The sequence below is a fragment of the Columba livia genome, chromosome Z, assembly GCF_036013475.1.
Source record: "Columba livia isolate bColLiv1 breed racing homer chromosome Z, bColLiv1.pat.W.v2, whole genome shotgun sequence".
NCBI lineage: Eukaryota > Metazoa > Chordata > Aves > Columbiformes > Columbidae > Columba > Columba livia.
Window position 1 is genome coordinate 2,023,557 of NC_088642.1, and position 15,227 is coordinate 2,038,783.

The 15,227-nt window shown below is 47.2% G+C and overlaps 2 protein-coding genes, 1 long non-coding RNA gene and 2 other non-coding genes across 7 annotated transcripts; 4 read left to right on the plus strand and 1 right to left on the minus strand.

The window, feature by feature from the left end:
* Window positions 1–398: 398 nt before the first annotated feature.
* LOC135577391 (uncharacterized) lies at window positions 399–4,079 on the minus strand. Its single transcript, XR_010469153.1, has 4 exons — window positions 3,886–4,079; window positions 3,665–3,774; window positions 1,158–1,250; window positions 399–534 (listed from the first exon to the last, which is right to left on the minus strand). It is a non-coding gene; the product is annotated as an uncharacterized LOC135577391 (long non-coding RNA).
* A 1,141-nt stretch (window positions 4,080–5,220) lies between these two features.
* On the plus strand, window positions 5,221–9,098 carry RPL17 (ribosomal protein L17). 2 transcript variants are annotated; one of them, XM_065046821.1, is made up of 7 exons: window positions 5,221–5,321; window positions 5,660–5,712; window positions 5,807–5,847; window positions 6,423–6,557; window positions 7,852–7,950; window positions 8,376–8,567; window positions 9,005–9,098. In XM_065046821.1, exons 2-7 carry the CDS (start codon window positions 5,673–5,675, stop codon window positions 9,050–9,052), a joined length of 555 nt encoding a protein of 184 aa, XP_064902893.1. In that variant the 5' UTR covers window positions 5,221–5,321; window positions 5,660–5,672; the 3' UTR covers window positions 9,053–9,098. The 2 variants fall into 2 exon arrangements, with proteins under 2 accessions (XP_064902893.1, XP_064902894.1); XM_065046822.1 differs by having other exon boundaries at window positions 5,310–5,435.
* On the plus strand, window positions 5,524–5,593 carry LOC135577473 (small nucleolar RNA SNORD58). Its single transcript, XR_010469286.1, has one exon. It is a non-coding gene; the product is annotated as a small nucleolar RNA SNORD58 (small nucleolar RNA).
* On the plus strand, window positions 8,636–8,705 carry LOC135577474 (small nucleolar RNA SNORD58). The gene has a single exon (XR_010469287.1). It is a non-coding gene; the product is annotated as a small nucleolar RNA SNORD58 (small nucleolar RNA).
* A 146-nt stretch (window positions 9,099–9,244) lies between the features above and the next one.
* Window positions 9,245–14,406, plus strand: CZH18orf32 (chromosome Z C18orf32 homolog). Of its 2 annotated transcripts, none has more exons than XM_065046823.1 (3): window positions 9,245–9,402; window positions 11,273–11,525; window positions 13,107–14,406. In XM_065046823.1, the coding sequence occupies exons 2-3, from the start codon at window positions 11,298–11,300 to the stop codon at window positions 13,179–13,181; spliced, it is 303 nt and encodes a 100-aa protein (XP_064902895.1). In that variant the 5' UTR covers window positions 9,245–9,402; window positions 11,273–11,297; the 3' UTR covers window positions 13,182–14,406. The 2 variants fall into 2 exon arrangements, with proteins under 2 accessions (XP_064902895.1, XP_021152484.2); XM_021296809.2 differs by lacking the exon at window positions 9,245–9,402 and adding an exon at window positions 10,916–10,988.
* Window positions 14,407–15,227: the final 821 nt, after the last annotated feature.

A 15,227-nucleotide genomic window follows, 5' to 3' on the forward strand; every position in this document is an offset into this window, starting at 1 on the left:
GCAGCCTTGCCCAGCCGTCCCGACCCATCATATGACCTTCCCCGTGACTGGGAAAGCTTTGAGAAGGGGGGTTGTGTCCAAATTGTTGTAAGAGCGAAGAGGAATAAGCGGAAGAGGGAGGGAAGGAGCAAACCAGGAGGGCGGGATGACTTCAGAGGCGACTTTGGAATCAAAGCGGGGAAATCTCTGTCTTGCGGAGAGGAAGATGCTGCAATTGTCAGAGCAGAAACTGGGGGAAAATCCCAGACAATAAAGAATGAAGACAGGAATCGCGCACTGGGATGATAAGTGAATATCTTGGAAGGGTTGCTGCGGGTTTTATTAAGTTTGGAAGAAGGGAAGAGATGTTCAGGGCTGTAGCTTCTCAGCATGTCATGACCAGAAACCTGTCTGCTGGCTGGAACTTTTGCTTCAGAGACATAATCCAACCTCGTTTTCCAGGCTCCGAGGGCATCTTCACCTTGGTGCAGAACACAGAGGGCTGCAGGGGTGACAGAGATGGGTCCTGCCCTGGGTTCTGCTGTGCAGAGGCCCCTGGAAGAGAAAACCAGGTTTAATTACGGTTTATCAGCTGATCCAGAGAAGTTCTTGTCCAAGGCAGCCCCGAAAAGATAGATAATAACAGAGGAGATGGGGATCATCTTTGATCCGTCGTGGTTAGGAGATGCAGTGCAAAAAAAGGAGTTTGGGGCTGGTTTTCATCAAACAGAGCACGCTCAGCTTTAGAAATGTTGACAGAATTCACCGATCTGGAAAAATTGAGGTTATATGGGCCAGTGGAAAGGGTCTAGAACAATCACCCTACAGCTCAACGCAGGGTCAGCCAGAGCTGCTTGCCCAAGCTATTTTTTAGATGCTTTTTTAATACTTGCACAGATGGAGGCTCCACAACCTCCCTGAGCCTCCTCTTCTAGGGTTCAACCGTCCTCACGGTAAAAAAACCTTTAATGTTTAAACTGAATTTCCCATACTTTAATTCGTGCCTAAGTTGTGGATGCAAATTGTGGGCAATCTCCCGCATTCCGGGGATATTTCTGGTTAACCGAAAGCACATTTGAAGTACTTCTCAGTTATGAGCCAGACAGGTTAGAGCAAACCTAAGCCTGAGATTTAATTTAGCCCAAATAGTGTTTATGATCAGGCAGATCTTTACTTACTGCTTTACTCAATCGAGGCAATCGGCTGGTTCATTTCTGGCAATTAAATCCACGAACGAGCAGTCATAGACCTCCACAACCTGCGTAAATGGTCTGTTGGCGAGAAAACACACTGAATAAACACAAACTTCAGCAACAAGGTTATTGAATCACAGAGGAGGTTTATTTTACCAGCGATTCCCTCTTAGCTGGGCGTGCAGGGGGTGGATGAACCTGTTGCTCTAGGAGAAGATGCCAAAAATGTTGAGAATTAAGACAATCTCATCGATTGCTGTGGTTTTTTGCCCACGCTCCTGGCTGGCTGCTCACCAGCAGCCCAGGGAAGGTGCTGTCCCCACGGCGTCACGCGTCAGCAGCGGGGACGGTCAGGACAGATACGCCGCTGTCGTGACGCCGAGCACCCGTGGCCATTTCCTCACCGCTGGACTGGGTACCGTATACACATAACAGAAATAAAGGGTGTGTAGCGAAGCTCTTCTTGTAAAGGATTGCTTGTGGTTTAGGGGGACTTACGGGGAATCAAAAGCATCCCGGTTGTTCATATGTTTTAGATAATACCCTTATGACATGATGATTTCTATATGTACACATACATACCTGTAGATACACATATGTATATTAAAAAAATCTGTATTAATCGTAGAATCATTTTGGTTGGAAAAGACCCTCAAGATCATTGAGTCCAATGATTAACCCACCCCTGGCACTACCTCATGTCCCTGAGAACCTCATCTGTGTGTATTTCCAACCCCTCCAGGGATGGTGACTCCAGCACTGCCCTGGGCAGCCTGTTCCAATGCCCCACAGCCCTTTGGGGAAGAAATTGTTCCCAGATCCAACCTCAACCTCCCCTGGCGCAACTTGAGGCCGTTTCTTTGTGTCCCTGTGTCCCCTCAGCTCCTGTTCTCCAGGCTGGACCCCCCAGGTCCAAGACAGAATAACCAATGCAGAACAAAACTCCTGTAGCATCTTGTCCTGCTGACAGTGGTCAGTCCCATCTTCTGGGGGTTGTTGGTAAGAGTCTGTAGACTGGTCAGGAGAGAGAATTTCAGGGGGAGAAGGCACAGGTTTGAAGGCTGGAAAGCTTCAGTGTTTCCAGCCTTCAAGCTGGTTTCAATTTAAAACGTCTTCAAGATTTTCTGCTTAAGCATTAGGACAAGCAACCCATTTGTATGTAATTTTGCAAATGACGGTTAATATCCCCACGTAACCCTTGGGCTGCAAAAACTGGGTCTGCAAGATGAATGCCAAGAAATCTACAGAAAAATCGGAGGAATTGGTTTCCATTCCTGTGCAAAGAACAGGTCAAACCCCCTCTCCTACAGCACAGTACTGTGTTTTAACAAACCGGAGTTAAGCTTGGCCTATCAGCCCCAATGGATCTGTCTGTCCCAGGGATTTTAGCAGAGTCCCAGGAGCAGGTGCAGAGAGGTGTGAAGCCAACACATTGCGGGACGCTCGGCGGAAAACCTGATGGGTGGAAGCACCTTTGCCGCAGAATAACCTCTGTCCTCGCAGTCGGGATGCGGCTCGGAAACCTCTCAAGGGAAGAAAATGGAAAGCGGGTTTCCCACATTCTGGAAGCATTCTGTGGGCACCACGCCGCTGCGTTAAGCTGGACGCTGTCGCTTTCTGCAGCTTTCGACCTCAGGAGGTGATAGAAATCTTTGCTGTGCTTGTGATGAGCCTTTCCCGGGAGGATGCTGCCAGCAGGAGCTTCCAGAGGACAAAGCGGAGGAGCTGTTCAGGTCTGGATCTTTGCTTTTGAGTGAGGAGTGGCACCAGGGGAGTGTAAGGTAAAGTCATACAATGGAATTACAGGATGGTTTGGGTTGGAAGGGACCTTCCCAGCTCCCCCAGTGCCCCCCCTGCCATGAGCAGGGACATCTTCACCAGCTCAGGTTGCTCAGAGCCCCGTCCAGCCTGGCCTGGGATGTCTCCAGGGATGGTTCATCTACCACCTCTCTGCCCAACCTGGGACAGGCTCTCACCACCCTCAGGGCCAACAATTCCTTCCTCACGTCCAGCTGAATCTCCCTCCTTTAGTTTAAACCCATCAGCCCTTGTCCTGTCACTACGAGCCATGCTGAAAGTCCCATGGAGTTGAGATTCCAGTAGGATTAGGAGGCAGATGCCTCCTATGTTGGAGTTTTTTTGGGACGTTATTTGGTATTTAAATGTCTAAATTTTCTGCTTAGGATGCAAAAGCTCTCATCGAGTCAGCTCACACAAGCTAAAAGTCCAAGGCAGATAATAATCCATGTAAAATCTCAATGAGGGCACATGCTCAGACACCTCAGTCGTGAACCTCCTGACAAAGCTGAAAACGTGCAGCTCATTTCCTGACACCATCCACAGACACTCCTACCTCTACCCTTCCACCCCTGCAAGCAGCTGATTATAAACAGTTCCACGTGTCAGTGAAACAGAAACTTAAGGAACAAAAAACCCGCCCTGCTTGTTCGGGGTTTGATTGATGAACGTGATAACCATGTGATAATTCCCACCAGGTGTCAAAAACTTTCTTGTTGCTTCGGTGCTCTGTTGCGAAGATGCGGCTGCGTGTAAAGACGCTGCGTTTCTCCACCAGCGCTGGTCTCCTACATGGAGGCAGGTCCTGGGGGCAGAAATGATGAAGAAATAAAGTTACATCCAAGTGGGCTGTGAGAGGAGATTCCCTTGGATGTGTTTGAGGAGCTCAGCTTCTCTTAGTTTTAATTTACTGCACCTGGAAACTTGGCACTCTGAGAAACGTGACAGTTCTTGTTCTGTAGGAAGAACTGAAACACTAAGGAAGTGTTGGAAGTCATCGCTGAGATCTCTTTTCACATATTTATTGTTTCCTCAAAGTCATTGGACCCTAAGGGAGACGCCTTTTGTGGTTTCTTTCACGTAACGCTTGGCTTAAAAACTCTGTCGTGCGTGTATTTTGGCGGTGCTGATCCTTCCTCACATACCTCTGCTCTGAGATGGTGGTGTGTGCCAAATGGCTTCTGATCCCACGGATAATAATGGAAATGTTCATTGGTGAAGACGCATTTGAAGTATCTCAAAATAAGCATCTATAAACAAAAAGTAGCGTTCTTGTGGGTGTGGGCTGTTAACTCTATTTTGTTTGGTTGGTTTTTTACAGAAAGTATATAAAAAAAGAAGAAATAATACTTGCTTGCACCCCAGCAGGTTCCCCTGCTTCGAGATTGAGGCTTCAAAGTTATTTAAGAGACTTTGCAGGAAGTTTCTCCTTGAAAGGAAAGTAAAAGGCACATTTTAAAGCAGGTGAATGGAGAGATGCAGTCAAAATTGGAGCTTTACAGTTCCCAGGCACCTCAATATTTGTGACAGATCAAATATTTCCTCATCCCACCTGAGCGAAATCTGAACGTCGGGTTTTTTAGTGTTAAACGAGATCCAACAATTTAAAGAAAAGAAAAAAAAGGACCTCTTCTGGCAGGGAGGTGTGTGAACATGAGACACTGGCAGCACAGTTAGATATTGATCCTTTTTACCACTTTGAGCTGTTCTCAATGAGCCTTTTGCTGGCGCTGGTACCACTTTGAGTCAATGATTTGGTTGTATTGAAGCGCTGCTTTCTCAGACACACAGTCTGAACTTCGCAGGGACAGAAGTTGGACTCGATGATCCTTGTGGCTCGGGACCTTCTATGATTTTACGCTTTGCCAAACTTCCCAAAGAGTTCTAGTTACAGCCTAAAATGGAAAAAAGCAAAATATTTTAACAAGTGATTTTTTTTTTTTTTCAAATAATGGTGCAGTACCAGTTGCAATTCACAACCGTGGATCTTTTTGGTTAGATCTGACAACCCTGTCAGGTGCTGCTGTATCCCCATCCTTAGCCGCCATCTAGCTGCAGCCCTCAGCCTTGCTCCTCGCTCTAGTCAGCTGCTTTCTAAACTGAAACAACGCCGGCCTTGAGCTGGGGGGTAATAAAACTGCGCTTTGGCTCATTAATCAGTGTTTCCTGACTGAAGCAGGTGTTTTCTCTCCACACCAATGGGTTTAACCCTCAGAGAACTCCACCCGGCGCCATTTCGCCGCCCGCCCCTCAGCGCCCGGCGGGAAATCTCGCACGAGTTCTCGCGAGAGTTTACGGCTCTCGCGGCTCCCGGCGTGCCTTGCGCTTCCTCTTCCCCACCGCCGCCCCGAGGTGAGGCAGCCATGTCCGACACGGAGCCGTCGTCATCCGCCGCCATCCCGCCCCGGGAACCCCGGGGAGGCGATGAGGGGGCGAGGGCTCGGTCCGCCTCGCCGGACTCCCTGGGTATTTGCGGGGGAGGGCGGGCGGGGGATGGAGATGGCGATGGCGGCGGTCGGGGATGAGGGGGGATCAGGGCCTGGGGAGGCCATGGCTGCTGTGATGACTCTCTTAGGACACCTTTGGATTTAATTGTGAAAAAAAAAGCGTAATTTCTGAGCAGCTCCTTTAGTTCTTTGTTGGCAGGTTCTGTATATCTCGTTAGCTTAATATATATTGTTATTTTTCAGCTGAGCTCCCAAAATGGTGCGTTACTCCCTGGATCCGGAGAACCCCACAAAATGTGAGTTGTTCCTTATTTTTCGTGGATGTTCGCGTAGGTCTTTAGCAAAACCATTGAGGTTTTAATTCTTAAAATGGGTCTTTTTTTCCCGTAGCGTGCAAGTCACGGGGCTCCAACCTGCGAGTGCATTTCAAGGTATGTGATGTGTAAATATATTTGGTTTTAAGGTTTGTCTTGCCTTTTTTTTTTGAAGGAAGTGTCTTTTAGTCTTATGGATCATGACATACTTAGTTTGTAGGGTGGTGTGGTTATTATTTACCTGTTTGTAGTGTTTTCTAATCTACAGGAACAAACCCAACGTGGTGTGTGCTAAAAGAGCTTCACAACACAGTTTACCAGGAGGAATCGGGCTGGTGTTAGATGAGAGATTTATTTTCCTTGTTTAATCCCCCTTTTTGGTCATTTGGAAGGAATATTGTGTTGGATCAGAGCTGAGCAGCTGTTTGGTGTTAATATAGCGATATTTCACTTATTTTGGTTTGCTCTAATAAGAATTTATCCTTCAGGTTCCTTTTTTTGGATCAGTGGTCAAAAGAGTTATGAAAATTATAAATCCTCAAGCTTCATTTTGCTGTTTGGAAAGATCTGGATGTTGGTTAAAATTGGGTTGTGGAAATTGTGCCAAGCGTTAGAAAATTAGGTAGTAAAAGAGAGGAAAAAAAGAAGGGTTGTTAATTATTCTTCAGTGCTTAGTATAGTTTGTTTTGTAGAACACCCGTGAGACGGCACAGGCCATCAAGGGCATGCACATCCGCAAGGCCACCAAGTACCTAAAGGACGTCACCCTGAAGAAACAGTGCGTCCCCTTCCGCCGCTACAACGGGGGAGTCGGGAGATGCGCCCAGGTAAAAACATGATGTTGAGAACAGTCTGTTAATGTTATATCTAAAATGAAAGACTTGATTCTAGCGTAAGCATTGTAGCTACTCGCAGTGTCAAGTAATTAACGAAATTGAGTTATTTTTGACATGTGAGCTTGCTAAAAAGGGGATTTCACAGAATGGACTGGGTTGGAAAAGACCTCAGAGATCATCCAGTCCAAGCCTTGGTCCAACTCCAGTCCATTTACTAGATCATGGCACTAAGTGCCATGGCCAAGCTCAGTTTAAAAACCTCCAGGGCCGGTGAGTCCAGCACCTCCCTGGGCAGCCATTCCAATGCCTGACCACTCTCTCTGTGAAGAATCGCTTTCTAATCTCCAGCCTAAATTTAAGCCCAAGCCCCCTTGTCCTATTGCTGACTGCCTGGGAGAAGAGACCAAGCCCCACCTGGCTAGAACTGCCCTTCAGGTAGTTCTAGAGAGTGCTGAGCTCAGCTCTAAGCCTCCTCTTCTCCAGACTAAACAAGCCCAGCTCCCTCAGCCTCTCCCCATAGGGCTTGTGTTCCAGTCCCTTCCCCAGTCTTGTTGCTCTTCTCTGCACCCGCTCCAGCACTTCAATCTCTTTCCTGAGCTGAGGGGCCCAGAACTGAACACAACACTCCAGGTGTGGCCTCCCCAATGCAGAGCACAGGGGAAGGATCACTGCCCTTGTCCTGCTGACCACGCTGGTTTGGATCCAGGACAGGATCCCATTGGCCTTCTTGGCCACCTGGGCACACTGGTGGCTCCTGTTGAGCTTCCTGTCCATGAGTCCCCCAGGTCCCTTTCTGCCTGACTGCTCTCCAGCCACTCTGTGCCCAGCCTGGAGCGCTGCAGGGGTTGTTGTGGCCAAAGGGCAGCACCCGCCACTTGGCCTTGTTGAACTTCATCCCATTGGAATGGGCCCATTGTTCCAGTCTCTCCAGACCCCTCTGCAGAGCCCTCCTGCCTTCCAGCAGCTCCACACTCCCTCCCAACTTGGTGTCCGCAGCAAATTTGCTGATGATGGTCTCAATCCCCTCATCTAAATCGTCAATGAAGATGTTGAACAGGACCGGACCCAACCCTGACCCCTGGGGACACCACTAGTGCCTGGCCGCCAGCTGGATGCAGCCCCATTCACCAGCACTCTCTGGGCCCGGCCCTCCAGCCAGTTCTTAACCCAGCAGAGAGTGCACTTGCCCAAGCCATGGGCTCCCAGCTTTTGTAGGAGTAGCAAGTTAATAGCAAGTTAACGGCGTGTAGAGGTCAAAAACAAAAGAACGTTCCTTCTCTTGCAGGCCAAGCAGTGGGGCTGGACGCAGGGCCGGTGGCCCAAAAAAAGCGCCGAGTTTTTGCTGCACATGCTGAAAAACGCGGAGAGCAACGCGGAGCTCAAGGTAGGGCGGGGTGGATGGTGTTAAATGCGAAGGGTTTGTTTCGTGCTGAAATGTGAGTAATAACTCTTTGTGGACAGTGAGTTTGTGCGTGGTTAACCACTCTAAGTGTGGTTTAGGTCTCTTTAAAATGTACTAAATAACCCCAAAAATCTCTGAACTCGTGGTCAGTTTGTATCTTTGCAATATACTCTATTTGATGGCGGTGATGACAATTTAATATATTTTGGAGTAACCATGAAAGAATAATTCTCTCTTTCTGAGCCATCAGCGTGATTTTAAATACACTGTGACACATAGAAGCGTCATTGGTGTAAATTAAGCTGTTTTTAGTGACGTGAGGAGGTGATTATTAAAATTTCTTCTGTGGAAGCGATTGATTCCAAGAGGAAAATCACAGGTTTTTGGATCTTTCCCTCCCACCCCAGGGTCTTGACGTGGATTCTCTGGTGATCGAGCACATCCAGGTGAACAAGGCTCCCAAAATGCGCCGCCGCACCTACCGAGCGCACGGGAGGATCAACCCCTACATGAGCTCCCCGTGCCACATCGAGATGATCCTCACCGAGAAGGAGCAGATCGTGCCCAAACCAGAGGAAGAAGTTGCTCAAAAGAAAAAGGTACCGACTCGTATCCTCTGTCAAAACACCGCGGGGATTTAATACTCGGTGATTTTTAGGACACGGGGTTGCTGTGATGACTTATCTTAGGACACCTTTGGAACACCCATGAAAAAAAGGAGATTATTTCTGAGCAACCTTGATATTTATTGTAAATACAGCCTTGAGAATGTAGAAAAGGAACTTTTTGGGGGTCATATTGGTTTCTTGTTCCCCCTCCCAGATGTGATGTGTGAGGGTGAGATTTGAAGTCTGTAAGGACACTTAAGGTCAAATGCGATTAGTGGATCGTTTTGTAAACAGGTGAAGACATTTCTAACAATCCTCAGGCCTTCTTTCAAATTCTGACTTCAAACTTCTTTTAAGTTGTTTTAGGAAGGTCCAGACTATTGCTGTTTTCTCATTTTTTGTGGGTTTTCTTGGTTTTTTTTTTTCAGATCTCCCAAAAGAAGCTCAAGAAGCAAAAGCTGATGGCGCGGGAGTAAAATCTGCCACCAGAGATGTACATAAATAAATTTTAAAACTTTACAAGTCTTGTGTGCGCTTCTTGGGCGTTTCAGGGCTGGCTCTGGATATTATTAATACCCGAAACAAGCGAATTTTAGATAAATCCGGGTGGTTTATTTTTCTTGTCGGCGGGCGGTAGGACCCGGGGGCGGCCGCGTTCACCGTGGGGCAGAACCTCCCTCTGCGGGCGGGGCGTGGGCCACGTGACACACACACCGCCTTCTATTGGTGGAGCGTCTGCGCTTCGCGTCAGCGGGAAGCGCGCCGTGCTCTTCCGGTGCGGCGGCGGAGGAGGAGGAGGAGGAGGCGGCGCTCGGTCGCTGCTGAGGTAAGTGGGGCCGGGCGGGAACCGGCGGGGCCGCGACCTCCCCGGGGGGTCCCTTCGTGCTCTGCCGGCCTGGAGTTGTCCCCGGGGACCGGCCTCGCCCCGGCCATTCGCTCCTTTCCGCGCGGCCGGAGCGGCTCCGTTAGTGGGGAGCGGGCGGGGTGAATCAGAAACGGTATCAGGGTATCAGAAACGGAGCAGATCACAGAAATGAGCCCTTTTAGACGAGCTCATCCTTTTTGGAAAGAGAAAATAAGGCCTTTTGTCAGCGTAGGCTTTATTTTCCTGTTTCATAATAACTCGTATAACTACCAAGTTCTAAAAAAAAACCCCAAAAACCAAAAATACCCAAACCAAAAAGCCCCAAACGTACTTAAATTACAATGTCACGCTTGTTCTTTGCTGACCCAATAGATGGTGCCTGACAGAAACAAAAGCTCACATCACAAAGGAATACGCTTGCTGTTAAATGTGGCCATTTGCCTGTTTGGTGGTTGTGTTTTGTTTTATTTTCCCCTAATAATTCTCTGCGTTACATAGCACAGAATGACTGATTTTTAAACATATTACAACCTATTTGCACTGAATTTTGCATCTGGCATGGGTTTGACTTCATTTTTAGTCAGGAATTTGGATGTGAAGGGGCTGTGGAGACAAGCCGGGCTGTTTTGTTCTATAATGGATGAATCCACAATATCTTGCTGGAAATTTAATATTTAAGGAATAGTGGCAGGGAAAATACCTGAATTATTTTTTTAAACAAGTAACCTCATTTGTATTGTCTCAATTTAAGCTTCTTCTCTGATTTCAGGGATTAACAAATCCCGTAAAAACTACATCCGAAGCTACACGTGGAATTAGTCAACTGGAAATTGGTCCCGAGGCTAAATTATCTTTAGGTCAGCTTAAACTAAAAGCAAAACTGATCCTAAACAAAGCGTGTGCATCTGCCTCTTAGTTCTCCATCCCAGGAAGCTTTTGTTTTGCTGCTTAATGGGAGAATATGGGATATCGGTGGCTTAAAAAAGAGGGACGTGAAGGGCAAAGCTGTGCTGTGCAGCAGTGGCTGATATATTAAATCTAATATATCAAATACAGGGTCAGTTCTAATCCTGCTTCCCTTTCCGTCCCCGCGCTTTGGGTTTCTCCTGTTTTGATCACAAATTTCAGGCTGCTATTTTTGAAGATTTCCTGCTTTGGGGAGAGAAGGAAGGATTAAATTTTGTACTATTTGTGTAATTTTATGGGATGAGTGTGGGATGAAGCGATTCCTCCTGTTTGGGAGGAAGGCAGTAACCCGTATTCTCCTTTATTTCTCCTGTTTTCAAATCCTGATGAGGATTTTCCTCCTTCCTCTTGCCAACCCGCTCATCAGCCATTAGATGGATGTCAGTCCTGTCATTTAATTGCGTCTTAAGTAAAAAGAAAATGTGAAAACCAAACCTTTTGAGCCTTTTGTTATAGTAAGAACTGAGCTAATATCTGCTCACTGATAAAACTGTATTTCACAGTATCACAGTATGTTTGGGATTGGAAGGGACCTCAAAAGATCATCTAGTCCAATCCCCCCATGGAGCAGGAACGCCTAGGTGAGGCTTAAGCAAACCTTTTTAATTTCTGTATGTGTTTTACTAAGTTCCAGCTGTACGAATGATGGATTAATGCAAGCACTACTCTTTTTTTTGGTTAAAACATGAATATTTCCCTTGTTGAGGACTTTATAACATCGGAACGCACCGCATTTTTTAAACTTTAATCTCTTAGTAAAGACACTTTTATGTTCAAATATCAACTGCAATCCTTATTCATGATTTAAGGTTGTTTTCTTAGCTCACGGCATCCTAAATCATTGGGTTTTCTTGTCCCTCACCAGCTCTGTGACAGAACAAGAAGAAACCATGGTGTGCATTCCATGTATCGTCATCCCCATCCTCCTCTGGGTCTACAAGAAATTCCTCGAGCCGTATATTTACCCGCTTATCGCCCCGTTTGTGAAGCGCGTGTGGCCCAAGAAAGCGGTGGAAGAAACGCCTGCCCCGAAACGAGGTCAAGGAGGCGACACTGGGAACCCACGGGCGCCTTCCGCTGCCAAAAGAGATCAGGAGGATGAATTTGGAGTTTATAAAGTAAGATGAATGTGTTTAGCTCGACAGGGAAAGTCCAAATCAAACACGCAGTGATAGTTTGGGGTCGGCAGCACTAAAGTGTAAATAGTTGTCTCTTCTAACAAAATGCAAAGATTTGTACATGTTACCTCTGCCCTTATTTCACTGAATCACAGAATGGACTGGGTTGGAAAAGACCTCAGAGATCATCCAGTCCAAGCCTTGGTCCAACTCCAGTCCATTGACTAGATCATGGCACTAAGTGCCATGGCCAATCTCAGTTTAAAAACCTCCAGGGCCGGTGAGTCCAGCACCTCCCTGGGCAGCCATTCCAATGCCTGACCACTCTCTCTGTGAAGAATTGCTTTCTAATCTCCAGCCTAAATTTCCCCTGGTAGAGTTTAAGCCCATGCCCCGTTGTCCTATTGCTGACTGCCTGGGAGAAGAGACCAAGCCCCACCTGGCTAGAACTGCCCTTCAGGTAGTTCTAGAGAGTGCTGAGCTCAGCTCTAAGCCTCCTCTTCTCCAGACTAAACAAGCCCAGCTCCCTCAGCCTCTCCCCACAGGGCTTGTGTTCCAGTCCCTTCCCCAGTCTTGTTGCTCTTCTCTGCACCCGCTCCAGCACTTCAATCTCTTTCCTGAGCTGAGGGGCCCAGAACTGAACACAACACTCCAGGTGTGGCCTCCCCAATGCAGAGCACAGGGGAAGGATCACTGCCCTTGTCCTGCTGACCACGCTGGTTTGGATCCAGGACAGGATCCCATTGGCCTTCTTGGCCACCTGGGCACACTGGTGGCTCCTGTTGAGCTTCCTGTCCATGAGTCCCCCCAGGTCCCTTTCTGCCTGACTGCTCTCCAGCCACTCTGTGCCCAGCCTGGAGCGCTGCAGGGGTTGTTGTGGCCAAAGGGCAGCACCCGCCACTTGGCCTTGTTGAACTTCATCCCATTGGAATGGGCCCATTTTTCCAGTCTCTCCAGACCCCTCTGCAGAGCCCTCCTGCCTTCCAGCAGCTCCACACTCCCTCCCAACTTGGTGTCAGCAGCAAATTTGCTGATGATGGTCTCAATCCCCTCATCTAAATCATCAATGAAGATGTTGAACAGGACCGGACCCAACCCTGACCCCTGGGGACACCACTAGTGCCTGGCCGCCAGCTGGATGCAGCCCCATTCACCAGCACTCTCTGGGCCCGGCCCTCCAGCCAGTTCTTAACCCAGCAGAGAGTGCACTTGCCCAAGCCATGGGCTACCAGCTTTTGCAGGAGTATATGATGGGAGACAGTGGCAAAGGCTTTGCTGAAGTCCAGATAGACCACGTCCACGGCTTTCCCCTCATCCACCAGCTGGGTCACCTGTTCATAAAAGGAGACCAGGTTGGTCAGACAGGACCTGCCCCTCCTAAACCCATGCTGGCTGGGGCTGATCCCTATTTCCTCCCTGATAAGATGTGAATCTAAAAGAGACACCAGCTCTTTGGTTCTTGTGCAGATTCCTTCGCTGCCCTTGCTTCTGAAAGCCAGTTTTGTCACCAGCTGTAACCGTTCTGGCTGTGAAGTCCTTTATTTTTGACATCTCATTAATGACTCTGCCTTTTATTTGCAGTTCGAAAGCAACGGGGTCGCAAATGGAATTGCCGCAAAGAGATCCTCAGAGGTTTCTGACAAGAAAACGGATTAAAGGAATTAATTCGTGATGAAATTATTCCCTTGTGTCCAATATGAACTGGTGATATTTCTCTCACTTAGAGACCTTTTTCCTTTGCACATTTTAGCTGAAACAAACACCCCTTATGACTTACAGGAGAGGGTCTCTTGCCACAAAAATGGCAGCTAGCGCATTCTTAATTGAAAAATGTTCTTTATTTTCCTCACTGGAACTAATTTTCATCTCTTTGATGTGATTAGCTTTTAGGTTAAATAACTTCTTAATAAATCTAGGAAGGTAAATGTATCTTGGCATCTTAGTTTGACTACTATATCATACTTCACGTTTTCACCTTCTAAACTGTAGCTGTTCTTGATCTTGCTGAAGAACTAGCAATTGCATTGTGGGAATATAAATGTCATGGTTAATTTATTAAGGATTTAGATTTTCATGTCAAATCTGTGGATGAACTATAGGAGTTATGCTATATGCAAAATGTACGGAGCTTGCGACAAGCAGAAAGTCTAGATTTGATACTTCCATGAATTACATTGTGCCTTTCTTTCCCGGATAGGAGCAGCAGGGGCATGATGCATGAGAATTGTTGCTTTATATTCTGTTGCGGTGGTTTAAAACGTTGCAGCTCTGTCTTAAAAACAATGTAAGTAAAATCTCTTGCACATGCTTGTGTTATTTCAGTTATAATAAAGCAGGGTTTTCTTTAAAAATCAAGTTGCTTCGTGCAACTGTTGTTAGGCTTTTGAGCTAGAAATATTTAGAGTGGTACAACAATATTATCAAACCTGTGGACAGGCCCTGGGCAGATGGAGGTCATAAAACTATCTCCTACCAGATAATTAATGATTTCATTGATGCCAAATGCCTCTGGTGAGGTGTTTTGTTTCCTACTACTACGTGGTTTTGTCGGGTCTTGGGTGAATCCAAGTGCAACGTTCACATCTGGATATCGGGCCCGTGTTTCTACAAGAGCCGAATCACAGAAGACTCCTTGTAAGTCGTTGCCTAACCCTGTTTGCTCTCCCTTAACGAGCTTGTCAATTAGGAAGTGAAGTTCGTTAACTCTTTAAGCAGCTTTTGCATCATCCGTGGAACGTGATCCCGCGTGCGATCGGTGTATCACAGATGGGGCATTTTAGACCAGTCAAGTACCTACTCTTTGTGATATTAAAACCTGGGTTTTATTATTCTAAGCGTGCCTGCATGGTATAATCCATACAATAAAAGGTAGCGATCCTAACTGTGCGCTCCTATTGCTTCTCAGATATATTATTGTGTATCAAGTATGTTTAATTTAACTGAGAAAATTCCCGTATGTTTATTACTCACTAAAAGCAAGATTTACAAAAGGGCTTAGACACCTACTGATGGCAGGTGGATGTCTACTAGAATTTACTAGAGGAGTAGCAACTTCATTTATACTGAAAACTTGTAGAAAATGGCAGATAAGGCGTATTTAGAGACCAAAGTACTTCTGCAAATCATGTCCTAAGACCTTCTGCATTACAGCTGTCTGCGCTTATTTACAGAATCACAGAATGGACTGGGTTGGAAAAGACCTCAGAGATCATCCAGTCCAACCCTTGGTCCAACTCCAGTCCATTGACTAGATCATGGCACTAAGTGCCATGTCCAGTCTCAGTTTAAAAACCTCCAGGGCCGGTGAGTCCAGCACCTCCCTGGGCAGCCATTCCAATGCCTGACCACTCTCTCTGCAGAGAATTGCTGTCTAATCTCCAGCCTAAATTTAAGCCCATGCCCCCTTGTCCTATTGCTGACTGCCTGGGAGAAGAGACCCATCCCCACCTGGCTAGAACTGCCCTTCAGGTAGTTCTAGAGAGTGCTGAGCTCAGCTCTAAGCCTCCTCTTCTCCAGACTAAACAAGCCCAGCTCCCTCAGCCTCTCCCCATAGGGCTTGTGTTCCAGTCCCTTCCCCAGTCTTGTTGCTCTTCTCTGCACCCGCTCCAGCACTTCAATCTCTTTCCTGAGCTGAGGGGCCCAGAACTGAACACAACACTCCAGGTGTGGCCTCCCCAATGCAGAGCACAGGGGAAGGATCAC